The sequence below is a fragment of the Stegostoma tigrinum genome, chromosome 9 (assembly GCF_030684315.1).
Source record: "Stegostoma tigrinum isolate sSteTig4 chromosome 9, sSteTig4.hap1, whole genome shotgun sequence".
NCBI lineage: Eukaryota > Metazoa > Chordata > Chondrichthyes > Orectolobiformes > Stegostomatidae > Stegostoma > Stegostoma tigrinum.
In genome coordinates this window covers 15689867-15717094 of record NC_081362.1, presented here as the reverse complement: position 1 = coordinate 15717094, position 27228 = coordinate 15689867, and the positions used below count along the sequence as shown (strand labels likewise).

Sequence of the window (27228 nt, the reverse complement as noted above, 5' to 3'; positions counted from 1 at the left end):
GCGAGGGTGCAGACGAGATTTACCAGGATGTTGCCTGAGGGAACTAGGGCTTTTTTCATTGGAGTGAAGAAGGATGAGAGGTGACTTGATAGAAGCGTATAAGGTGATGTGAGACATAGATAGAGTGGATAGTCAGAGACTTTTTCCCAGGGTGGAAATGACTATTATGAGGGGCATAATTTTAAGGTGATTGGAGGAAGGTATAGGGGAGATGTCAGAGGTAGATTCTTCACACAGATTGGTGGATGTGTGGAATGTGCTGCTGGCGGTGTTAGTGAACTCAGATACTTTAGAGACTTTTAAGCGACTCTTGGATAGGCACATGGAGGATAGTAAAATGTAGGGCACGCAGGGTAGACTGACCTTAGCAGGACAATAGGGCAGCACAACATTATGTGCCAAGGGGCCTGTACTGTTCTATGTTCTAGGTTCTAGGAAACAGAATCAAAGAAAAAAGTGCTGAGATTAGGTATATGCAGGATAATGCAGACAGGTCTGGAAGAGAAATCAGCTGAGCAAACGACCTGAAAGTAAACAGTGTCTGTTAAAACACAGGAAACAGACTGTACAGAATTCCCAAGCTCTTTGAAGGCAACTCACAAGGGTTCCAAACAATATACATTGCACTTTGCTACTGGAGATAATGGGAACTGCAGATGATGGAGAATCCAAGATAATAAAGTGTGAAGCTGGATGAACACAGCAGGCCAAGCAGCATCTCAGGAGCACAAAAGCTGACGTTTCAGATGAAGGGTCTAGGCCCGAAACGTCAGCTTTTGTGCTCCTGAGATGCTGCTCGGCCTGCTGTGTTCATCCAGCTTCACACTTTATTATATTACTTTGCTCCTGGATACAAGTTTAAAAATATTTGTTTTGCACATTTGCTTGCAGTGCTCCACCTGGTGGTGGCATTGGCCTCATGCAGTTTCTAAATTAGCAATGTGAAATATTGCCAATGTTTGCAAAGGAACAGAACACACAAGAGTAAGCCTTATTACACTGTTGCTTTGGTACCCCGGGAAAAGGAACACTCGAGTAATGCTGCACTTTCACCTCTGGGTTTCGAGATTTCAGACTGATTCCTGCCAACAGGAAAATAGCAAATACATTTCTGCTATTCAACAAAAGAGGGAGAGAGACCTGGGATCTATCAGCAAAGTAACAGAATGCTAATTAAAATGTTAGCCTGTTCCTGCACAGTCTTTACAGGTCACTTAGATCACATCACAAAATGGGCTGATTCAGCAGGACTTACAAAGGAAATTTGTTGGCATCATTAATGTTGATTTTGTAATAAAAGGGGGAACAAGTGGAGACAAAATGAAGACCTCATGCAATTGGGAATGATATTAGCATGGATTAAGGATTATTTAGCAGACAATACAACAATAAGTAGGTCTGTTTTAGGTGTGACATGTAGTGTCCAGTAAGGATCAATGCTTGGGCTCAGCTATTTTATCATCTATATCCACAATGATGGTGGGAGGGAACAAATGGCAGAAACGTAACTACTTACTTATAATAGAGAACGAGGTCCAAAAGTAAGCCATGAAGATGATGCAAAGCGCTGAGCAGGCAAGAACACAGAAGAAGTATGACGTGAAGTTTTCCTTTCCGACAGACTTTCTTCAGCGGCCGAGATTGGAAAAGGTTTGTACTTGGCGACAATTAGATGTGCTTGTATATGAATTGCCAAGTAAACAATACAGCTAGCAATTTAAAACATAAATAGTATGCTGGCATCTGTTATGAATTAATTGGGGACATGAGTAAAGAAGTCTTGCTGCAATTTTATAGATCCTTGGCTGGAACATGGTTGGAGTATCTGGTACAGTTTTGATCTCCTTGTCTCGGGTACCAAATATGTACCCAAGGAGGAGTGCAAGAAAGCTTCACTAGACAGATTCTCAGAATGAGAATTGTCTTATGATAGGAATACAGGTTTACTGCACTTAATCAACTGCGTTTAGTTGAATGACCAGCAATCTCACTGAAACAAAAACTTTCAACAGGGTACATCGCAGTGGAATTGAGAACTAGGTTTCGGAGTTTCACTACAGGGGTCAGATATTTAGGACCAGTTGTAGAAAAAAAAATCCTCAATAGTGAATTGTGGGCATCGGTCATCCAAGAGGACTATGGATACTCTCACACCAGTTGATTTTTGAATCTAAGGGATTGATGAAAGTTGAGAGATAGTAGGAACTGCAGATCTGAGATAACAAGGTGTAGAGCTCATGAACACAGCAGGCTGAGCAGCAGAGGAGCAGGAAGGCTGATGTTTCGGGCCTAGACCCTTATTCAGAAACGGGTGAGGGGTGGGGGTTCTGAAATAAACAGGGAGAGAGGGGGAGGCAGACAGAAGATGGACAGAGGAGAAGATAGGTGGAGAGGAGTCAGACAGGTCAAAGAGGCGGGGATGGAGCCAGTAAAGGTGAGCGTGGGTGGGGATTTAGGGAGGAGATGGGTCAGTCCAGGAAGGACGGACAGACAGGTCAAGGGGACAGGATGAGGTTAGTGGGTAGGAGATGGGGGTGGGGCTTGAGGTGGGAGGAAGGGACAGGTGAGAGGAGGGTAGGTTAGGGAGGAGGGCAGGTTAGGGAGGCGGGGACAAGCTGGGCTGCTTTTGTGATGCAGTGGGGGAAGGGGAGATTTTGAAGCTTGTGAAATCCACATTGATACCATTGGGCTGCAGGGTTCCCAAGCGGAATATGAGTTGCTGTTCCTGCAACCTTCGGGTGGCATCATTGTGGCACTGCAGTAGGCCCAGAATGGACATGTCATCTGAGGAACGGGAAGGGGAGTTGAAATGGTTCGCGACTGGGAGGTGCAGTTGTTTAGTATGAACCGAGCGGAGGAGTTCTGCAAAGTGGGCCTCAAGCCTCCGCTTGGTTTCCCCGATGGAGAGGAGGCCACAGCGGGAACAGCGGATACAGTATTCCACATTAGCAGAAGTGCAGGTGAACATCTGCTTGATGTGGAAAGTCTTCTTGGGGCCTGGGATGGGGGTGAGGGGGGAGGTATAGAGGCAGGGGTAGCACTTCCTGCGGTTGCAGGGAAAAGTCCTGGGTGTGGTGGGGCTGAAGGGGAGTGTGGAGCGAACAAGGGAGTCGTGGAGAGAGTGGTCCCTCTGGAAAGCAGATAAGGGTGGGGATGGAAAAATGTTTTTGATGGTGGGGTCGGATTGCAGATGGCAGAAGAGTCGGAGGATGATGCGTTGGATCCAGAAGTTGATCAGGTGGTATGTGAGGACGAGGGGGTTCTGTTTTGGTTGTCATTGTGGGGAGGGGCTGTGAGGGATGAGATGCGGGAAATGGGGGAGACATGGTTGAGGGCGTTCTCCACCACTGAGTGGGGGGAAATTGCTGTCCTTGAAAAACAAGGGCATCTGAGATGTACGGGAATGGAATGCCTCATCCCGGGAGCAGATGCGGCAGAGGCAAAGGAATCGGGAATGGGAATATCGAAGGAGGAGTTGGGGTGGGTTAACTACAATCTCATCGAATGGCAGAGCCCATTTGGAACACTAAATGACCAACTCCTGTTTCTTACGTTCTTTAACATGGTTTCACAAATCCTGGAAATTGCCTTAGTTCATATCACCTGTTACTATACATTTCATAATACACACTGCACTCCGCAGCTTTATCAGTAATGGACACTTGAGCTAATGAACAGGAAGACATGACCAGGATGGAGGAAAATCTGGCTCATCTTGGGCTATATTTTACAGGCACACAGAAAAAGTCAAAATTTTTATCAGTAGATAATTCACACAATCACCAGAGAAAGTTGTTCAACCAGGCAGTTAGACATTCAACTTTTCGTTGCAGTCACTGTATAAATATCCTTTTCAAACAATGACAGCTCATCTGCTGTCATTAACTCAAGCAGCAGAAGGTTTTAATCAACTACCCAACAGAGTCAGTCTCTTTAAGAGCAACTGGATTCAAAGGGGACTGACCCTTTTTCCAGTATTAGGTAATGATCCATTCATGAAACAATGTGATGAAATGCAGGTAACACAGCTGTCAAAGATAAGACAATGTGGGATACTCAGAATTCTGAAAACTTGAGAAGGAAGTTGAGATTGAACAGGATTGCTTCCTTCTGAGTCTCAATTTCTACTGTTCACCAAACCTGTGAAGACTGTTGGAACCAGAAAGCTCCACGCTGGTAATGGTTTGGTGTGGTGATCATTCAAAGACGGTCAATCTGTAGTTGCAAATTCAACAGTCGAGTATGTCAGGATCAAGAGGCACCACAAAATCGACCAAATGAAATTCCCAGAGCTGAGAACAAAACATCCCTGCCGTTCCCACCCTAAAAACGGGTTTTCCTCTTTCTGCCCGTATATTTTGTGTCATTTCGAACTGTCCTAGAGAGGGGAAGGGAGAATAAAATGGTTACTATTTGAAGACAACAGTTAAATATGTCTTTTAAATGCATCCTGGATCTAGAAAAACAATTCACAATGTCTTTCCAATGCACTCCTGAATGGAATCTGAAATATGGAGGTAGATGGATAACCAAGCGTTGCCCATTTGTGAAGTAAAAAGGAAAAGGCAGGGGAGTGGGTTTGGAATGAAGCATCTACAGAATGGTGAACCAGTTGCTTTTCCTCAATTTAGATAAAACAGCCCGGGATTCTCTTTCAGATGGTGACAGCACCAAGGAGAGGGGTAATTTTCATTTTATTCTGGGCAAGAAGTCTATTCTATCCCACTGAATCCTCCGGACACTGCCAACCAAGATGAAGCACTCTATTGGAAAACGGAATGCAAATGCTTTTGTTAACTGGGAACATTATTTTGTCCGTCTTCACCCATATTCCAGAGGAACAGACAATAATGGGATGGAGGGAGTCTGACCTGTTTACACTAATGAGAATGATGTATACTGCAAGAGGTAGGAGCATCCAGAACCTTATTTCATACTGCAGCCTGTGCTGCAAGGTTGGTCACAATTAAACACACTGTAAACAGGGTGAGAGAAGAGCAAGGAGGTAACCCTTCACCACAGAGGTTTCGTGATTACTGTGTGTAACAAAACGGCCCACTGTCCCCTCACCTGCCCTGACGCCTTCGACGCTCTTTCTTCTCCAGAATCCAGTCTCTGCTTCTTTTCACAGGTTTCCCCTTCAGGTTTTTAAACCTTAACCTGCAGACAGGAGAAAGGGAAGCTTGCTCACATAACTGAACTAACGCTATCCAGCCGAGTGGTCAGGGACTTGCTTGTTAAAAGCTTCATTAATGGTTTGCTGCACTTTATTGGCTCTACCTCCCTGGACCAGGTTTCTTTGACCCTGACAAGGAGCTTTTGTTTCTTCTATAGAGCTACAGAAACCGGGAGCAGGAGTGGGCCATTCAACATGGTTGTGGCTCATCATTGTTAATCATCTTAGTTTCATTTTGCTCCGTAGCCCCTATTGCTTTATTCTGCCTTCCAGGTTCTGTCTGCCCACTCAGGTTCCTACTGCTCCTGCCATCCTAGTTTAAGCCCTCCCTGACAACACAAGATATACTGCACGTTCTTCTGTGTGTCTGCCCAGCGAAGAGGAAGCTGAACAGTTCTCTACTGAATTGCTGGAAATAGAAAGGTGACTAATTCTCTCCCAAACCTCTTCCTGCTTCACGGCCCTTGGCAGCAGAGTTTTCGGCACAGCCTCTCAACATTTTGTCAACCACTACGCTAAGTGCTGCTCTTGCTAACTTACAACAGCAAGCAGCAATTTGAGCAGTGCTGTATAACAATCTTCTCAGTAATGGCTGCACCCTTCAAATAGGGATTGACAAATGCTAAGTCATGGGAACCTTGTTAGATTTGCAGAAACAACATTGGATGCAACCACCATCCTGCTGTAAATTTAATCCAGGATTGCAGCTTTCAAGGCCCCCAACCATTGCTAGACATGTTTTTTACTCCCCTCTTAAAGTGAAAGCACTAAACCATGTTGGAAAGGCGGGTATGCAGGATGTCTTATGGATCAAATCCTTCTCCATTACAACACCTACCAAGACCTCTCGCCAACTATTCAGTCCGCCCTTGCATAATAGCAATGCCTGCAGATTAACTACTGCAGCAGCTTAACCTGGAATCCATTCCATCCCCATTTGACATCCACTTTTCCAGCAGATTCCATTTCAGTCAATGAGCGAGAGAAATCTGGCTGTTCCTTTGCCAACTTCCCAATCGAGTGACTTCCTGCCTCCTAACTGAGGCCAGTTAATGTCGGGGTGACTTGTGAGGTTTCAACTCTGAGCCACACGATGAGTTCAGTTACCCACTCTACAGTATGCTCTCTCTTCTCCACTATTCCCATGGATTCATCCTGGAAAGGCACCCCCTCTGGTGATATACTCAAGTGGACATTCAAATGCAAATATACAGCTTGGGGGCTGAAACTGATCCTCAGCAAAAATGTGACAGTGAATCAGCATCCCCCTTTACACCATGCCAAAACTTTTCCATTCAGTCAGAATTCAGGTGTGATGTAAAACACAGATTGTGAGCATCAAACAGGTGTTACAGCAAGCCTGATCCCATCCCAAAGCCACGTTATAGCACTTACATACAGGGCTGCCACAGAGTGATCAGAGGGAAGCAGCCCATGTGATTTTTGTCCCATCTAACTGGGGCGAGCTAGCAACCACTGTAACTAACCATGAGTGACCCTACTTATACCAATTAATTCTACACTGCAATCAAACCTTCTGTGAGCTTCAGGGAATGCGGCCAGTGTTTAACATCTGCCGTCAGAATGGGGTGAAGCTGGCTTTGTGTTGGTGGTGGTATGGTATCTCTTCAAATCTCTGCAGAATACATCCCAATGTGTTGATTTGCCAGGGACTTCACATTTATTTTACATTTACACCATCAATTGCACAAATTGTAAGAGACAGGAAAATGTGGCAGCCAGCAGCTCAGGACCGACACACCAGTTCAATTCCTCAGTTACTATAGGTCTCTCAGTGACAGACAGAAGGAGACTATAACCCTCTCTGCTTTAACTGAAGGACCTAGACAGTCAGGTAACAATCACTAAATAGCCTCAAGATTAGAACATTATGCACAATCTTCTGCAGTTTGAGAAATGTACATTTTACATCCTTTGAGGTACAATATTTGATTAAACAAGGCCAGAGCACATAAAGTCAGACAGTGTTTGATTACTGAGTAAAGACTTGCAGTTCATTTTCTTCCTCCCTCATACAGGCCCCAGATGCCATTTGTTACTTCGGTTTTCTCAGCACAAATAAGGAACAGAAGCTGGGGCCTCTCAAGTCTGTATGTCACATACCACAAAGCTGCTGTTTGAGCGTTACCTTCCCTGCTATGGGCTGTTTGAAACATGTGCCAGCCATGGCTTAATTAAGCTGTCGTCAGTTTTTGAACATGGTTACATTTTTTCTTACATTGTCAAATTGCAACAGCAAGAAATAACTGGGCAAGAAATAATTGGGAAGAACAATCTAAATCAGACTGGGAAAATAGCAAGACTGGTACCTGTAGACCCATCAATTTCAGAACAGAGCAATCAAGAAATCAGAGTCACATTGTGGTCGTCTGTTAGGTGTAATCATACGGTCATTGTTAATCATCCTTGTTTCATTTTGCTCTGTGACCCCCGTTGTTTTATTCTGCCTTCCAGTTTCGTTTCTTCTTCCTATGTCTCCCCACTCAGGTCCCTATTACCCCTGCTATCCTAGTTTAAGCCCTCCTTGGCAGCACTAGGTACATATGGTGCAGACTGGAAGGGATGGTATAAGGTAGGGGTTAAATGCATCAGGACAGGGTGTACAAATATGGAGAGCATGTAATCAATGTGGTTGAAGTTTTGGTGTGTGAACTGGAAATTAAATGACTGAAAGTGTACATGACTGGATTCTTCCTCACCTGCAATTTAACCTGTGGTAATTTATCATTAGGGGAGCTATTTTTTTAAAAATGATAAGTGAATTCTGCATTTCCAATCAGCTGAACAATGGTCTGGGGACATAGTCCCACACCCAAGAAATATTTCCAAAACTGTACAGAAATGAAATTCTGCAAATGTAACTTTTTACTCATATTGCTCTTCCATAAACAGAGCAAGACATTCCTCGGCTTCAGTTTTAAATAAACCAGTGGTAGCCCCCCCCTTAAGGTCAGGCCAACTCTTTTTCGCTTGAAACGGAACTGAGAAATGGGGCTAAAGAGAATCCTCAAACAATGTGATTGCTGGTCAATTGTGATATTTCAGATGAGAATTTGACACAACAGAAACAGACTGTTCACCACAGCAGAAATGTGCTGGTCTTGATGCTGTGCATAAACCACCTCTCCTCACTACAGTTCATCTTACCCCCATCACCACATCCTTCAAACCTTTCCTTCCTCACAGTCACATAGCTTCCCCTTAAAACACATCTATGTTACTAATTGAAAACACCATGAGGTTGCCAGTTCCACAGTGTCAACCCCACCCTCACCGTTAGTAAATAAGTTTTGCCTCAGTACTGGTTGGATTTATTCATATATCACTAACTTTAGCTTTGGGCTCATCACAAGTGTAAACACCTTACCTGGCATTAGTGAACTGAACCTGGCTTACTGTCTCGTCCCCCTGCTCTGCTCCAAGGCCCTAGACAGGTCGGGGAAAGAGCACAAAACATAAAACTCAACACTGCAACCACTGAAATTCAAATTCAATCCCGTGCTCAGATCTCAAGGCACAGGCTGCACTGCTGCTCATGATCACTTGGACCTAAGCAAATTAAAATTTTGGGGAAGTGGAAAGGTGCACTTAGTAGAACAAGGGCATGAGGAAGGAACTCAAAAAGACTGCACGTTATGATGGGATCAGTCAAAACTACAGCTCAGAGAGAAAATGTGCCAATGCCATTACTTGTTCCAATTATTTTAAATTCCAGGGTTAAAATGAAAACAAGTTGTTACAGGATGCAGTAATGAAATGTTTTACAGATGATAGAACCTCAGCATTTATGAGGTGCTGCAAGTTCCACATTCAGCCTTTGTGCCGTGATCTTGCCCATTCTCTTAAACAGAGCTTACCAGCAATGGAACTCAGGATTTTATAAACAGGCTGCCCTGACATATAAACAGGTCTACAGACAGCTGAAGATTACTTAATGCCACAAACCTGTAAACAGAGCATCCAGCGAACTGTGCCAAATCATTTGCGGCACTAAGTTTAGAGCAATTTTCAGAGAACAGGAACATGAATACACAGCAGGACCCAACAGCACCTGAACAGATGGGTTCTTGTGGAGTGTGACAATGTCTATAAACAAAACATTATTCACCCGCTTTCTTCTTCAGAAATGTTGACTAATCTACTATGTATTGACAGTGGTTTGCATTCTTTCCATTCAGTCTTTCTGACCTCAATTTTCAAGGTGGTGAAGTATTTTGATTCTGTAAACTCCATTAGGGGTAACACTGTGATGACTTTGCCATTATTTAGATTATTTGTTTTATAATCCAGAGCCTATTCATCTCTTGGTTAATAAGTATTTGCTCTTGTTCAGTTTGCAATAAAATCACACTGAGTCTCACAACAGTTGCTCTGGCTGTCTGATAGTGTTACAATCTCTAATCATGTAGGAAATCCTATTTTAAACAGTAAAATAAAGGTAAACTATCAAAACTCCTCTGTCTGCTCTTTGCAGGATTGACTGAGCATTAAGCAGGTCATTTGTAGGTCACAGCCATGAAATATGCAGTAACGAGGGTGACTATCAAACATTTCAATGTTCACCTCGATGTGGGTAAAGCAGGTTGCGCTAATTTGGAATTCAGTACTGCTGTGGTTATGTCAGACGAAACCCATTACAATTCTCCAAACACATGGACCTTAAATACGACAAAGTCAGCCAGATTGGTTGAGTAGGCTGGGCGAAACGCAGACTGTAGTTTAACACCAAACAAGTAGCACAAGCCTGTATTGCAGCAGATTGATGGAAACCCCGACTCCAGTAACTTTGTCCCAACATTATTCCGATCGCAAGATTGTGGTAATTTTGCAAGCACACAGAAGCTGACAGCATCTTCAATATACAGCTGTTGACAAAAAGGTCTTAGGATTAAGAACAAAATGACGTGAAATGTTAAGTAAATGAATACTGATATTGGGATGGTTTCACAGACACGGCAGGTAGAAGGTGAAAAGCTGTCAAGACCATTTGTTATCCCATTGAATTACAGTCCGCCCCCAGAGAAGATCCAAACGTCAACCCTGAGCACTGATCAGGAAAACAAACTTCTGATATTCAACAACTTCTACTTACAAAATATCACGAATCAATTAATATCACCCAAGTTACTTACTCTTCCATTTCCTCTTTTTTATTAATGTTAAACTTTAAGAAAGTCATCACTGGATGTCAGACACAGAGCAGGCCATAACCCAACTTTCTGCCTCAAGAAACGTGCTTGAGGAAGCTGTTCCAGTACCAGTGTGGCACCACTTCTGCTCATACTGATCATTCTTAGTGACACCGACAGCTTTGTATCAGGTAATAGTTAAATTAACAGTAGGTTGTTCTGGGTTCAATCAGTGCTAATGCAATCAAGACAGGAGTGTTATACATGGCAAAACACTTATCAATATGTACTGCATTCAAACCAAAAATGAAAGGACACAATGCAAGAATTGGGAGCAATGAGCTTGCTGGATGACTCATCATGGCATCATGGAATCACAGAATCCCTGCAGTGTGGAGACAGTCCATTCAGCCCAACAAGTCCACACTGCTCCTCCAAAGGGCATCCCACCCAGGCCCATTCCTCTACCCCTGCATTTCCCATGTCTAATTCACCTGACCTAAACATTCCTGGGCACTACGGACAATTTACCATGGCCAATCCTCCTAACCTGCACATCTTTGGACTGTGGGAGGAAATCAGAACACCTGGAGGATACCCAAGCAGACACGGGGAGAATGTGCAAACTCCACACAGTTGCCCGAGGGTGGAATTGAACCCGGGTCATTCAATGTCAAATATACTGTACATTAGGGTGAGCCTCTTCTATGTGGTCTTTCAAACCACTTTAGTAGTGGGTGACAGGAAATCTGCTCCAACAATTCTTCCCAACAAACCTAATATTCATCTTGCAAAAAGCTACTCACCAATTGCCCTCTTCAATAGAAAGTGTGTCAATTACAAATGGTCCTGTCCAGTAGAACATAGTTTGTCAGGATTGACTGGACAGCTGGTTAATGATAGATAGCCTGGTTACTTTTCATGGAACTGTGGCTATCGCACCCACTGCCAGCTCAGAATGCATAACTTGGATGATTTGCGGAGCCACCAGATGCCAAACAGAAGTTCGTTTTGACTAAATAGGGGACTTTGACTGTGGTAATTCTTTGCCTCCGAGGTGGGAGATTTTACATCAGCTGGTACGTGCCAGTCAGGCACTCGCTGTTAGAAGCCTTTCAGCGCAAGCGATATGGATCAAGAAATTCAACCTGGCAGCTCAGCAAGCACAAAGATTTAGCAGCTGCTCTGGAAATCACACTTAAATGCGTCAGGCCTAAGCTGAGCTGGTGTTGCAAAAGCAATAACAAACTGAAAGGTTTCAGGTTTAATTTTTACTCAATACTCTGAGATCACTTGGGGTGCAGATGCAACAATAATGGGGTTTATTTATCCCAAGGTTACAGAGGGGATACAGTGGCTTCTACCAGAGGCACACAGTTACCAGTGAAGGGGTAGAAAAGCTAGTTGGAAATTATGCTGAGTAAAGTTTAGGATCCAGTTCCAGTAGTACCCTAAATTGATTGCAAACCTGTGGCTTCAGGAGAGGTTTTGAAACAATGTTTGGTTTTGCATTCAGTCTGAGGGTAGACTGGAGCTATGGAACATCAGCCACTGGGGCAGGCTGCCTGTAGTTAATAACTGCAGAACATCAGTCCTCTATGGGCAGAAATTTAAAACTAGCTGAAGATTTAAAGGATGGTCTTGCAACAAAAAGCACACACAGCTTTTATAACACAACAGTAAAAAGAATGAAAGTCAAGGGCAGGAAATCTAAGGGTGCATCTTCAGAGATTCGGGAACACGTACAAAGTTTAAATCTGTGACCCTGTTAATCTACAAAGATCTCAAGCTGCTGATACAAACAGATGCGGCTGCAGGGTGAACCTTCTACTGAGGTTACAAAATCTTTATGACTACGATTAAAATGAAGGACAGGCCTTCCCAAACCTCCAGGCCACAAACCAGGGACCAGGAATACTTGCAAATAGGAGTGAATTCTCTCGACCCCGTGGGCTGGACTGCCACAAAACAGAGTGATGGCTCACAAGCTGAATGTTCTCAGTCATAGAACAAAATCTCTACAGCATTGAAGCAGGCCATTAAGCCCATCAACTCCACACCCCTCTACCCTATGCCTGTCGTCCCACATTAACCATGGCTAATCCATCTAGCCCGCACATCCCCAGACACTACGGGTAATTCAGAATGGCCAATCCATCTAACCTGCACATCTTTGGAATGTGGGAAGAAATCAGAGTGCCCGGAGAAACCCACACAGACACTGGAAGAACATGCAAACTCTACTCAGACAGTGATCCAAGGGTGGAATCGAACCAGAGTCCCTGGCACTGTAAGGCAACAGTGCTAACTGCTAAGTCACTGGTCAAGGATAGGCCAGAGCTTTTCATACAGAGTATGCCCCCAGTCCCCGATCGTACAAAATGAAAAATCATGATGATATTCTTTAAATGGAAAATTCTGTTGCCAATGTGGATATTTTTAAAATTAAATGCCAAGTCTTGAGGCACAATTTTCAGATGAATTTTATTCATGTACAGACAGCCCTGTAGAGCTGAAAGGATGTGGAGACTAAACTGCATACAGCTGAGAATAAAAACACAGCTCATGATGGTGCCAACAAAATACAACACAAAGAAGGACCAGTCTTCAATTATAACAATACCCCCAATAAAAATATAATAGAGGAGTTACCATTGGCAGCTTTCCAGAGACTCCCGCGAATAAACACAAGAAGAATCTAAGAAAGAAAGAGTTAATAATGAGAACTCATGTGGATAATCTATAGAAAAAGCATGAATCATATACAGAATGTTAGCACATTCTCAGGATGTAGCAAATCTCCACTGTCTGCCTCCTGTCAAACAGCCAATCCTTAATCCATGCCAGTAGCTCACCTCGAACACCGTGGGCCCTCACCTTACTCAGTAGCCTCCCGTGAGGCACCTTATCAAAGGCCTTTTGGAAGCCCAGGTAGATACGTGACTTAATTGAGACATAAAAAATAATCAGAGGGTTAGATAGGGTGGATAGGGAGAGCCTTTTTCCTAGGATGGTGATGGCGAGCACAAGGGGGCATAGCTTTAAATTGATGGGTGAAAGATATAGGACAGATATCAGAGGTAGTTTCTTTACTCAGAGAGTAGTAAGGGAATGGAACGCTTTGCCTGCAACGGTAGTAGATTCGCCAACTTTAGGTACATTTAAGTCGTCATTGGACAAGCATATGGACGTACATGGAATAGTGTAGGTTAGATGGGCTTCAGATTGGTATGACAGGTTGGCACAACATCGAGGGCTGAAGGGCCTGTACTGTGCTGTAATGTTCTATGTTCTATGTAAAGCGTATTGTGGCCAATTACTTACTCCTTGAAGTACAGTTACGGTTTATAAATTAACAGGGAAACCTACCTTTATGTTACAGCCAGGTTATTACTACTTTTACACAAAGTATTATTCATATTCTTTCTCAATCAGTGAATTATTTCTGGAAGAAGGATGCACTGAGCTCGCAATAAAGGGACTGTAAGTGTGTAGTGTCTAACATCCCACACTGCAACCGTCTATGAACCATTTACAAAAACCAGCTGCTTGCCTAATCATCACATGAGGCAAAGATTAGGAAATTCATGAATGCTCATGGCTTTACTCATTGACCAACCATTCAAGTAAAATGTGTATACAGTGATAGCTCCTGGATCTCCAACATGCCACAAACTCAGCTGGAGAGAGAATCCAGGGAACAAAGAATCTGCTGATTCAGATGGGCAGGGCGAGGTGAGGGAAAGAGGCAGAAATAAATCTCAGAACACTCAAGAATTTGCACCCAGAGGATGGAAAGACATATCAAAGGTAGTCATCTGCTTAGACAATCAATAAGTCTTTAGCAGTTTTACATACAGTTTGTAAGTGATAAAGCGACATGCAATATAAAGAAATAATTTAGCCATCTCAAATAGACACTGTAATTACACCAAGGTGACCAGTTAAGCTGCTCCATTCATTGCTTTTACTTACTTGGAAATTGTACCAGAGCCTGTTGCAACTCGCTCAAACAGCGTTTTCAGCTGCCATTTTTCACATTTTCAGGATACCTTCATGGTCAAAGAATGACCTTTGAAGTCTGGCGAGTGCTGTTTTTTCAGACGAAAGCGGCAACTAATCTTGGCACAGCAGGATCCCACAAACAACATTGAGACAATGACGAAATCATCTGTTCTCAGGTGCTGCTTGAGGGACACAAGAAGAACTGCCTCCGCTTCTTAAAATACTGCCACAGGAGTCTTAACATCCAACAGATAGCAGATGAGCTTATGATTTACTGTTACGTTAGAAAAAAGGAACCACCAACACTGCAGCACTCCCTGAGCATTACACTGGAATATTCCCTAGATCAGGGTTTCTCAAACTGTACATCATGACCCCAGTGGGGATAGCTTGGGGTTGCAGCACCAATGAAGACATGGCACTCTGACCGACAGCCAATGGCTAAAAAGCCCCTTTAAATCTTGCAGCTCTTTTAATAGTGAGGGTGGTCTAAGTGCCTGACTTTGTAGGGCTCAATTCTGTCCTTAAAACCTAACGGGAAGGCAAGTGCTTTTTACTTTAAAATCCTGTGGATCTGGGGGTTTCCCCTGCCACTTGCTCCCCTAACACTCTCCCCTCTCCAGGTCTGAGGTATCTGCAAATTTCAAGCACCAAAAACGAGTACTGTTGAGATCAAGTTCAAGAAGCACTGGCTTAGATTGTGCGTTCAAGCCTCTCCTATACGCCATCTCCTGACTCCAGAAAGTGCGCCATCACTCAGCTGAGAACTGATACTTAGAGACAAATTACTTCAGCACTCGGCAATGAAATCAGTTAAAGTAATGTTTGTTTCTTGAACACCGAGTGAAAATGAGCCTACTCGGGTACTTACTTTTTTGCCTTGCTGCTGTTGGGGTAATCTACCACCATGCCACCTGTGAAACCAGCCTTCATGGCCTGCGCTGTGATCAACTCCAGCTGAAGACAAAAAAAAAAGTGCTTTTAGTTGCTCTGAATGATTTATCCCCCTTCCCTATAATTTTTATTCCCCCTCTACTTAAAGCATGACTCTTTCCCTGGGAGAGTGTTTTGTGGACACACACTGGTCACTTACCCACTGGCACTGGGGTAATGCTCTCATTTGCAGTTGGTTCTAGGTTAAAACCCAACACAGCACATAACCCAGACCTTAGCACAACACAGCTCCTAGAATGCACTGTTAGAGAAGCCTCTTTTTGGTCAAGATTTTGAATCAATGCACTATATCTGACTGTTCTGTTGAATTTGTATTTTTGACGAGAATGGTCATGTGTTGAACAGAATTCCAGGTAATTCAGTGACAGCACTGCACTTGACGTAGCCAGGTACCACAATTTCCCATCCTCCTCACGCAGCTGCTCAACTCCAGGGGTATCACAGCTGAGCCAGAGTTTGTTCTCATTCCATATCCACACCTGTACAGTTATAGTAGGGGATTACTGCATGGCAGTTTAAAATGGGAACCCTGGCTAATTTCTCCATAAGACTCTGCTGCATCAATTGTAACTTATAATACAATTTGAATTAAAAGGTGGTATAGGTTCTACACTACCAATGCCATTGCATCTGTTCGATCAGTAGCAACTGATGTTTGTGTTAACTGACAACATCTACAGAGGTTGTATGGGGATACCGTGACCTGCAAAATAACAGGAAGTAAGAAGAGTACGCCATTTGGCCTTTCCTGGCCCCGCTGTAAACCACATTTCTCAATATATTACCACTTAAATATTTATACATTACCATTTAAACAGTACAGTCTTTGTTCTTCACACCAAAATGTTTAACTTCATGTTTATCTGGTAAGCAGCAAAACGGAGCACAGAGTTGTGAGGAGTTCAACATTACAAATGATTTCAATACTGTAAGGAGAAACTATTGCCATTGACATAAAATATTGTACTCAGAGGACACAGCTGTAAAATAATTGGCACAAGCCCAGAGAACATGAGAGTTTTTTTCACACTGATAGAGTCATGCATTATGGAAATAGATCCTTCAAACCAACCAGTCCATACTGACCATAATCCCAACTAAATTAGTCCCACTTGTCCACACTTGGCCCACATCTCTCCAAATGTTTAGCTTCACATTTAGTGCACCTGCCATGTGATGGTTCACACTCTCAACTTGTCTAGATCACCATGAAGCCTTCTTACAACTTTCTTATGGTAACAATAACAGAGCGACGATGACTTGTTAACGTTACAACTGAAGTATGTAGAATTCTGAGCCACAATACTCTGCCAATGGTTTAGCAGATAAAGACATCTATTGCCCCACTGACATCATTCCAATCAGAAGGTCTCAGATTCAATTCTTTCAGTTCCAAGTTAAGTTGGGATGCTAACAATAAACCCTGACACCTTGCTTTAGAGTGCAAAAGCAAAAATTCAACTAGACAGTTTAAAATTTTACAATGTAGACCCATGCTGCTTGTGCCAGTTTCCCCATCAACCCTACTCCCTTGGTCTTTCCCCAGAGCTGTGCAAATGTTTGTTGTAAAGAAAACGCCAAAGTCACTTCTGAAAGTTACAAATGAATGTGCGCCCACCAGCTTTTCAGACAGACCATTTCAGACCATCACAACTCAGTGTGAAAAGAACTCTCATCTATTCTCTGGGTTTGTGCCAATTATTTTAAAACTGTGTACTCAGAGTACAATCTTTCGTCAATAGCCAGTTTCTCCTTACAGTTCTGAAACCATTGGTAATGTCGAACTTCTCACAACTCTGTGCTCCATTTTGCTGCTTACCAGCCAGTACTCCAGCTGGAGAGTGTACTTACAAGGAGGTCAAATGACTGGCTGATTACACTTAGAGAGAGTCATACATTATGGAGATAGACCCTTCAGTCCAACCAGTCCATACTGACCATAATCCTAAACTAAATTAGTCCACTTGCCCACTCTTGGCCCACATCTCTCCAAATATATCTTATTCATGTACTCATCTAAAATGTCTTTTAAATATTGCAACTGTACCCACATTCACCACTTCCCCAGCAAGTTTATTTCACACACTAATCAGTGTGTTAAAAAAATGGCCTCGTCATTTTATTAAATCTTTCTCTTGTCATCTTGAAAATATGCCACTTAGTCTTGAAATCCCTCATCCTAGGGAAAATTCACCTGTCATTCACTTTATCTCTACCCTTTATGATTTTATATACTTCTAGAAGGTCACCCATCAGCCTCCCAAGCTCCAGTGAAAAAAAGTCTCAGCCTAACCATCCACTCCTTGTAACTCAAACCCTTCATTCCTGTCAACATCCTGGTACATTTTTTAATGAACCCTCTCCAACTTAATAACATCCGTCCTATAAGAGGGCGACCAGAGGTGGACATCGTAGTCCAGAAGAGGCCTCACCAACGTCCTGTACAACGTCAACATGACGTTCCATAACAATGCTCTGCTTAGACCATAAGACCACTCAAAACTGATAATTTAGGCTTGGGTAAAGAATGGCCACTTGGGTAAAGTGCCAGAGTATCTTGATGCCTATTAAGCACAACCCAGTTGGGACAGCATCAGGTACCAAGCCTGGCACTTGTAGTAATGACCAAGCCCTGAGGAGCTCACACATGCAGTTTATCAAATGATCATTTGAATGCTAGCCACAAGCATTACGTGGCCAAAGATTTTAGTGAGTGTGCTGAATTTAATGCACAAAAACACCCTTGATTTACAGGATATTGAACAAACTGGAAGAATGAATTGAACAGGACACTGACACACAAGCCCACGTACATCTGTAACATGCTGGGTATTAAATTTCACTTCTTTAACACCGTGGTAACTTACCTGCTCGGAGTTTTCAGGATAGAGCTGAAACACAGCTCGAGCTCCTCGTACCTGTAAAATAGACAGCTTAACAGATGAAACAGCCATTCTGGTCAAAACTAAACAGAATTCCAAATACCATGCCAAAAGAGTAAATCTTACCAGCTTCTCTAGCAGTTCACATGGCAAACCTGCACCAAGACGGTCTCAATACAAACCCTCACTCATTTACAACTTGAGCATTATAGTTTAGCAGGACGCGATTGAGTACAATGGGAGAAGAGGGAGTTAGATGCTATATTGAGAACAGGGGGGGTGGAATGAAGAAAAACACAATTGAAGTGTCTGGGTGTACATTCTAATCTTTCTTCTGGCTTTCCTGGAACACGCAGCTACTATGGAATGCAGCAGGCATCCTGCACACAAAGCCACCCACATTTCCACGACCGCTATCTCTTCAACAGATACTGAAGCTCTCAATTTCAAATCTTACCAGACTGGCATACAGGGAGCTGAAGAATTTGTACAGTCGCTTTGGGGGGCTGTGACTCTTCTTATCGGCATTACAAAGCCACTGCAGGGCAGAAATACTGAGGAGAGAAGGAAAAGACCACAGCATTAAATTCTATATTTTTTTGCCTGTTATTCCAATCTACCATGTACCTACAACCAAGTGCTTTGCTTCAAATGAAATGCAGTTCACCTAACACTCGGACAACACGCTCATTTAGTCATTCATTTTGGAAGAATTTCAACATTCCGATACTTGAGGTGGGGTGAGTGAGTACGATGAGGTAGATTACAGGAAGGTCTAATAAAATTATAAGGATTAACTTTAGAAACAACGCCTCAGGGCACAATCAACAGCTTTGTTCAAACAATTTGTCTAGTTGATAACCAAAACAAGGGAGTGGTTATCAAATTCACAGTCAGTTTAAACAGTTGAAATTGTTTAGTCTGAAACGTGGTTGGATGGAGACATAGTTCAAACGTTCACTTGCCACAAATTTGAGAAGTTCATTTCGCAACAAGTTAAAGTTCAGTTAAGATGCAGCTTTAAGCGGAGTGGGGTGAACGTGTCAAATGAACTGGCCAGAGCGGGAGGAAGTGCATAAAATCTGATGCTGCTTTTCCAAGCAACCTCTGCCAATGCTCCGAAATGTTTTTCAAGTCAGTCAGTCAATATATAATTTGGTACTTCAGTTTATTGCCCGTAATATATTCTGTCTGATTGGTTTGAAACCAGAAGTGAGCAATAGAAGAGTATTATCTTTTGCACATCCTTAATTTTAATTGCTCCACCATGAATACCACACCTCAGTTACATGTCCCTAACGTTTGGAATTCCTCCATATACTTCTCTGCAACTCTCTCTCCTCATTTAATTCACTCCTTGAAAACTATCACTTCAATCAATTTTTTTGAGTATTTGTATTAATGTCTCTTTATAGGGGTGGGGTTCAGGTACATATTTGATCTGATAACACTTTTGTGAAGCTCCTTGGGACACATGAATATTTTAAATGTCAATTTCAGGACCAGCATGTGGACTCTTTACATCAATCTCTTTCTCTACACTTGGGGGCAATGCTGATAGAAAACATGACAATTACTGTTGCCACAGGTATCAATGCCAGTTCCCACTCAGTTTGTCTTTTACCTGATGCAGCCATCAAACGTGCCAGGCCGGAATGGAATGCCAGCACCCACGTCACCCAGAATCAGATCGCCTTCTACCTCTCTTTCCAATGCAACATCTGTCAAGAAAAGGAAAAAGACTCAGGGGGTGCTTTCTCCAAGGATTATAGAAATCAAAGTTGTGCAGATTTTTCTCCACAAGTCACTCAGTCTAACCTGCTTCCCACAGTATTTCACACCTCAGCTACTTGCATGAAGAAGTCCATTCAGTCTTTGATCAGATCCAATCTGAACCCATATGCCTGATCAATCCCCATGGCCTCTAAACACTTTTCTAATAAAGTATTTTTTTAAACTATATTTGTTTCGCCAATCTATGCGGATATCATTATCACATTTAATATCACTTGCATTTTGCGATACATTTGTAATAATCCCCTCAGATTTGAAACGAGCCCAAATTGGGCAACTAGGGATGGGGGGACACTGGGTGATGGAAGGAAGGGGTGACCCGGGGTGATGGAAGGGCTACCAGTATGGGATCTGATGGTCATGTCAACACGTCCAAATCCTCTGAATGAATTAAAAAAAACTCTGATTCGCCATGAGCAATATCGTGAGGATCCAGCTAGCGAAACAACCAATTTGGAGTGGGCTGGAAATTTCTTTTAATCTCTCTTCTTATTCCTCAGTAGCCCAGCTGCTCAGGTTGCTGAATCACGAATTTGGGCCTGGTTGAAAAACTGCTGTCATGTTTTAAGCAAGCACTAAGATTCCCTCATCCCCGAGACAGATTAATCAACTCAAATTCCAGGTGCTGATTCTACAGTCCAAAGACAGTGGGCTTTATAATGCCACGTTGTTGATTCCAATGACAACAGGACTGTGGGGTATTTCCCTGTCACCTACCAAGCATGGCTGGACTGATGTCTACACCAACCCAGTGATGTCCTTCTTCAGAGAGGTAATCACCACTGAGTCCTGACCCACACCTGGAATACATACAGAAACAAAATTCTGTCAATACTACCAAAAAATAACAAGCTCAAATACATGCCTTTACACGGTAATGTACTGAACCAGTGTGCCAATTGTCTGTTTCCAAGAACAATCACATTTGTAACATATGTGTTTGTGTGAACTAATCATTCAAAAAATTGTGGCAAAAAATTAAGACTCGCAATATTGCACTAAAACACAATTCGATCTCATTCTCTTCCAATGACCGATTTTAAATGTGGATCCAGTTTTGGAAGGCGTTGGGTAAAGTTTTTTTGTTTGATTAACAAGGTGAGGGACCATCTCACCAGCAGAACTGCAGAACGAGAAAAACTTCACATTTCAGGAAACTGGTGTTAGCAAACTCGCTCAGACTCAGGCAGGTCTGTCTCCAAACAAATGATAAAGCTATCATCATGGCAGCCGCAACAGCATGCTCCAATCTCAATTCAAGACATATTCTGTTGTGCTTTTTGTTTTTTATTTCTCTGTTATGGTTGCCTCGAGGCTGCTGAACCATGCTGAAATCTACATAATTCTACAGCTTTGTCTGATTCGTATTCACAAACGAATTGAGACCATACAAGCACTCACTGCATGGGATCCTTAAAGCCAGGGACTGCCATTCCATCATTAAATCATAGAATCCCAACCGTGTGGAAATAGGCCATTCAACCCATTGCATCCACACTACCCTTTCAAACAGCATCCCACCCAGACCCACCTCCATATCCTATCACTGTAACCCTGCATTTCCCATTGGTAAACCACCTAGGCTGCACATCACTATGGGCAATTTAGCATGGTCAATCCATCTGACCTGCACTTCTTTGGACTCTGGGACAAAACAAGAGTGCCCGGAAGAAACCCATGCAGACACGGGGAGGATGTGCAAACTCCACACAGGCAGTCACCTGAGATTGGAATCAAACCCAGGTCCCTGGCAGTGTGAGGCAGCAGTGCTAAATGCTGCTTCAGAGACGAAAGGCCAGTATCTGATCCACAATACCTCCCACTTCTATTTAAATATTTTAAATTCCACCAGCCCTCCACAAAGAAACAAGCTATAACTGCCACTTTAAATAATAACTCCCACTTTCTTCCACCTGCACAAAGATCTATTCTTGTGGTTTGATGGGTAATATAAAAGGTGGTAAAATATAAAACATAGCAGGTCAAGTGGCCCAGCTGTCTCACATCATGAGTTCTATGAAGAACAACAACAGTAAGAGGCCCCAGAGCAGATACAGAGTCCATGCAGGAGGACAGAGAGAACAAAAAGATAGCCAGGTACATAACAACAAGCCTCACTGCACGGATGGTTTTCTCTAAAGATCCCCTGCAAGACTGTAAAAATTTAAAGGAGTACCGTACCCAACATCTAATAGGAAGCATGGTTGATCTTCAGGTAAATTGAGTAGCTCAACAGCTCTTTCGGACATCTGCGTCTGGATTTCAATCATACGTGAGCTGTGAAGGGAAGAATCGCATTTTATTCAGGTAACCAGCTCGTACCCATCTGTTGATAACAGCGGTTTTTCCCCGTTCATCTTTGAGCTGTAAATGGCACCCACAAAGCAGCTTTTAAAATCCACGTCTAAGTGTAATGAGTCTTGACAGGCTGCAGTTACACGAAGTTCGAGGCGTGCCTTCCTCCACTCAAGTACGTTAGTGAACCAGTTAGGTTTTTACAATAATCCTGACAGTGTTCAGGCACCAGTCTACATGATACCAGATGGCATGACAAGGCGTCAGCTTGAGTTAATGTACACAAAAGCTGCTGGAAACAGTCAGCAAGTCTGGCAGATTCTGTGCGGAGAGAAACGGAGTTAGTGTGTCAGGTGAGACGGCCCTTCCATCAGAACAGTGAAATGCCACCTCAGTTTCTCTCTCCGCAGATGCTGTCTGGCCTGTGAGCAACCTTATTCTTATGCCCAGAGTCTGTGCAGGGTCTAAGTGGTCAGTCAAATATCATATCTAATGGGCTACCATAAGCAGGTCAGACTTCACCTTCACAACTCTCATACTCGAAACAAGGTAGCAAAATTTCCCACCCTCTTCCCCAAAAATAACAACTCTGGTAGGTACCATGACCCAATTAAAAGCTAAATACCACAGATGTAGGAATATGAAACACAAACAGAAATTGCTGGAGGAACTCAGCAGGCCTGGCAGCATTTATACGGACAGAATTACAGATTACGTTTCAAATCCAATCAGAGTCTAAAGAACCGAAGGGCGTTAGAAAATGGTGGCTTTTTATGCTATTGACAGAGGGGTAAGAGTACTGGCTGGAATAGTTTTGAGGGAGTCCAGAGCAAATGGGAAAAGGAAGTGATAATTTTGGCAAAGGTTCTCTCTGCTAACAGCAAAGTCAACAAGACACGAGTGGGGAAGGGTGGGGCAGATGTAAGAAAAACGGATGGCACATGCTCTGGAAGCTGTGGAATTTCAGTATGGAATCCTCCAGGGTGTAAAATGTCAAAGTGGAAAATGAGGTGTTATTCTTCCAGCTTGCATGGAGCTTTATTGGAACACTGTAGCAGGGCCAAGATTGAAATGTCAGCATTGAAACAAGATGGTTTATTCAAACGGCAAGCAACTGAAAGGTTGAGGTCATTCTTACAGACACAGTGGAGGTTCTAGTACCCTTCCACTTTGACTCAAGGACAGCAATCGGGTGCCTAGCCTTGGAAAGGAGAAATGTTGCAGTCAAACAGAACTGGCAGCAAAACATTCATCCCACATCCACGTTTTCCAGCTGAAAGCAGGAACCCAGATCATTCTCTCCCCATCTCTCCGACCAGGGAGCATACAGAACCCAGTATCAATCACTGCAACCAGCTGTCTCAATTCATAGTCGCAAACTAAGGATCAAACTGATGAATTTACTTAAACCGTTTAACTCTCAGTAACAGTTAATTTAACCATATCCCGGCAACACACATCACATATAACACACCAGAGACATTTGGGGGCCACAGGCTTTAATGAGAGGGAGGGACTGAAAGAAATCAGCATTAGAAATGATGTTGGGGAAATTGATGGGAATGAAGGCTGACAAATACCCAGGGCCTGATCATCCACATCCCAAGTACTTAAGGATGCAGCCCTAGGAAGCAGACTCTGGAAGAATTCCTACAGATTGTAGAGAAGCTAACGTAAACCCTCCATTTAAAAAGGGGAGACAGAGAGAAAATGGGGAATTATAAACCAGTCAGTTTGATGTCAGTAGGGGGAAAATGCTCGGGTCCTTCATGAAGGATTTAATAGCAGAGCACTTGAAAAACAGCAGTAGGATTGGACAGAGTCAGCATGGGTTTATGATTAACAAATCTACTGGAATTTGAGGATGTAACCAACAGAGTTAATGATGGGAAGCCAGTGGATGTGCTTTATTTGGACTTTCAGAAGGCTTTCAAAAAATAAGAGATTAGCATTTAAAGCTAAAATAGATGGGATTAGGGCAGTGTATTGCGATGGATAGAAAACAGTGGAAATAAACGATCTTTTTCAGAAAGGCAGAATTTCAGTCCTGCGTGGAGTAATGCTAGGATGACAAGTATTCATAATATATTAATGATTTTGATGAAGCAAGTAAATGTAATAACGCCACATTTGCGGATGGCACAAAGTTAGGTAGGAGAGCGAGTTATAAGGAGGATGCAGAGATGCTTCAATGTGATTTCAACAAGTTGTGACAGTAGGCAAAAGCATGGTAGATGTGGTATAATGTGAATAAATGTGAGATTATTCACTTTGGCAGCAAGAAACAGGAAGGCAGGTTATCAACTGAATGGAAATAAATTGAGAAAGGGGAACATGCAGCAAAGCCTGGGTATCCTTGTACGCCAGCCGCTGAAAGCAAGCATGCAGTAACAGGCAGTAAAGACAGCAACGGTACATTGGTCTTCATAGCGAGAGGACTCAAGTCCAAGAGCAGGGGTATCTCATTGCCGTTAAATAGGACATTGGAGAGACCACACCTGAAATACTGTGTGCAGTTTTGTCTCCAACTCAGGAAGTATGTTCTTGCTATAGGAGTGCAGAAAAGATTTAGCAGGCTGATTCCTGAGATGGCAGGACTGATGTGTGAGGAGAGGTTGAAATAGTTCGGATTATATTTGGAGTTCAGAAGAATTGGTAGGGGTGGTTATTCTCACAGAAACCTATAAAATTTCAACAGGGTAAAGGCAGAGAGAATGTTCCGGAAGATCAGGGAGCCTAGCACCAGCCATTACAGTCTAAAGATACAGAGTAAACCATTTAGAACCAAGATGAGAAAAATTTTCTTCACCCAGAGAGTGGTGAGCTTTTGGAATTCACTACACAGAAAGCAATCGAGGCCAAATGTATGTATGATTTCAAGGAGGTGGTGGATATAGTACTTGGGGGGCTAAATGGATTAGCGGATGGACGGAAAAGTCAGTAATAAACTATTGTGTTGGATAAGCAGCCATGACTTCATTAAATGATGGAGCAGGCTCAAATGGTCTACTTTTCCTCTTTACGATGTTTCTAGGTAAATCATAGTAGTCCTTTGGAATAATGTCACAGTAACCAAGAGCACTCAAGTCATCACGCAACGTCAAGTAAGTGAACTAGAGAATATAAACACCAGGCATCAAACTGTGAATACTTACTTTTGCGTGTATTTCCTTGCTTCATTTTCACTGTAAAACTGACAATAAAATATTTCAATGATTTCATATAGATTAAGCCTATATCATACAGCACCTAAAACCCATTTGAGTCATTTTTCCCAGACGTGCACACAAAGCAAACAACAATGCTGCTGTCACAGGGCTCCCAGTAGAGAAACAGCACAGCACAAACAGCTTACTGTATTGTGCATGCTGCACGCAATGTTATTCTGTGCACAGCAGCATTAGCTCAAGGTCAGTTAATGAAAACAAAGTATTCTTTGCATACAAGACGGTAACAGCATCAAAAGTCACCTCAGTGTGCCTTTTATATAAATGACAGGTATTACAGGGCGATATGGGGAGACTGAGTCTGGGTGCGGGGGTAAAGGGGAGACTAAAGGATGCTTTTGAGAATGGAGTATTGTGTCTCGTGGTGTTCCACGGGGTCAGCGCTGGAATCTCTGCTGTTCGTGATCTATACAAATGATTTGGAGGAAAAACGTTGCTCATGTTTATGTACAATACAAAGACTGGTGGAGCTGTGAATACTGAGGAGGAAAGTCAGAGGATACAGCAGGATATAGGTCAGTTGGAGGCATGGGCAGAAAAATGGCAGGTGGAGTTTAATCCTGACAAATATGAGGTGATGCATTTTGGAAGGTCAAGTACAGCTGGAAATTATACAGTGAATTGCAGAACCTTTAGGAGTATTGATATGCAGAGGGATCTGGGTGTGCAGGTCTACAGATCACTGAAGGTGGCAGGGCAGGTAGATAAAGCAGTAAAAACAGCTTCTGGCATGCTTGCCTTCATTGGAAGGGGCATCGAGTATAAGAACAGGCAGCTTTATAGAACTTTAGTTATGCCACACTTTGAATATTGCACACGATTCTGGTCACCACACTACCAGAAGGGCATGGATGCTTTGGAACACCACGAGACACAATACTCCATTCTCAAAAGCATCCTTTAGTCTCCCCTTTACCCCCGCACCCAGACTCAGTCTCCCCATATCGCCCTGTTTGGAGAGGGTTCAGAACAGGTTTACCAGGATGTTGCCGGTATGGGGGATTTTAGCTACAAAGGAAGGTTGGATAGACTAGGTTTGTTCTCACTGGAACACAGGAAGTTGAGGGGCAACTTGACAGAAGTTTATAAGATTGTGAAGATCATGGATTGAGGAGAAAGTGTGGGGCTTTTGCCCAGGATGGAGAGGTCAATTACTGGGGGATACAGGCTCGTGGTGCAGGGTTGGGGGTGAGTTTAAAAGAGATGAGTAAGACATGTTTTTCACAGAAAGGGTGTTGGGAACATGTCGGAAGAGGTGGTGGCAGATGCAGATACAATAGCAGCATTTAAGAAGCACCTGGTCGAACACATGAACAGGAAGGGAATAGAGGGATACGGATCCTGTAAGTGAAGGCAGTTTTGGTATGGAAGGGCAAATTGTGTCAGCACAAGATTAGAGGGCCGAAAGGCCCGTACCTGTACTGCGCTGTTCTTTGACCTCGGGGGGTGGGGGGTGGAGTGAAGGGGAGACTGTGGATTGCAGGGGTTGGGAGGATCCCCTCACACTGGCCCAGCCTGCAATGCGGCCCCGGGGGCCTACCGTCCTGATTCCCTGCCCTGGATTCTGCCGCTCCCGGGCCTGTCGAGCCTCTACTCCCGGAACCCGTCCCGCTCCTGGGTCTATCAGCCCTCTTCTCCCGAGCCGGTCCTGCCCCGCTCCCACAATGAAGCCTCTCCTTTACCACTTCAGGCGGAGCCTGGTGCTCAGGCCTCCCGACGCGAGCCGCCATCTTCGAACTGCGTTG

The 27228-nt window shown here is 43.4% G+C and overlaps 1 protein-coding gene across 1 annotated transcript; it reads right to left on the bottom strand.

Moving 5' to 3' along the window:
• Positions 1 to 817: 817 nt before the first annotated feature.
• Positions 818 to 27228, bottom strand: bud23 (BUD23 rRNA methyltransferase and ribosome maturation factor). Its single transcript, XM_048536165.2, has 12 exons — positions 27166 to 27228; positions 25412 to 25449; positions 22143 to 22238; positions 20679 to 20761; positions 19792 to 19888; positions 18625 to 18721; positions 18153 to 18203; positions 15203 to 15288; positions 12979 to 13024; positions 8565 to 8623; positions 5071 to 5160; positions 818 to 4378 (listed from the first exon to the last, which is right to left on the bottom strand). Exons 1-12 carry the CDS (start codon positions 27211 to 27213, stop codon positions 4324 to 4326), a joined length of 846 nt encoding a protein of 281 aa, XP_048392122.1. The 5' UTR covers positions 27214 to 27228; the 3' UTR covers positions 818 to 4323.

Excerpts from the sequence above, each read along its gene's own strand:
- bud23 (XM_048536165.2), bottom strand. The coding sequence starts at position 27,213 with ATGGCGGCTCGCGTCGGGAGGCCTGAGCACCAGGCTCCGCCTGAAGTG. Across the intron at positions 22,239-25,411 it reads GCAAGGAAATACACGCAAAA|CTCACGTATGATTGAAATCC; the intron begins GTAAGTATTCAC and ends TTCCCTTCACAG. Across the intron at positions 8,624-12,978 it reads TCTCTGGAAAGCTGCCAATG|GGCCTTGGAGCAGAGCAGGG; the intron begins GTAACTCCTCTA and ends CGACCTGTCTAG.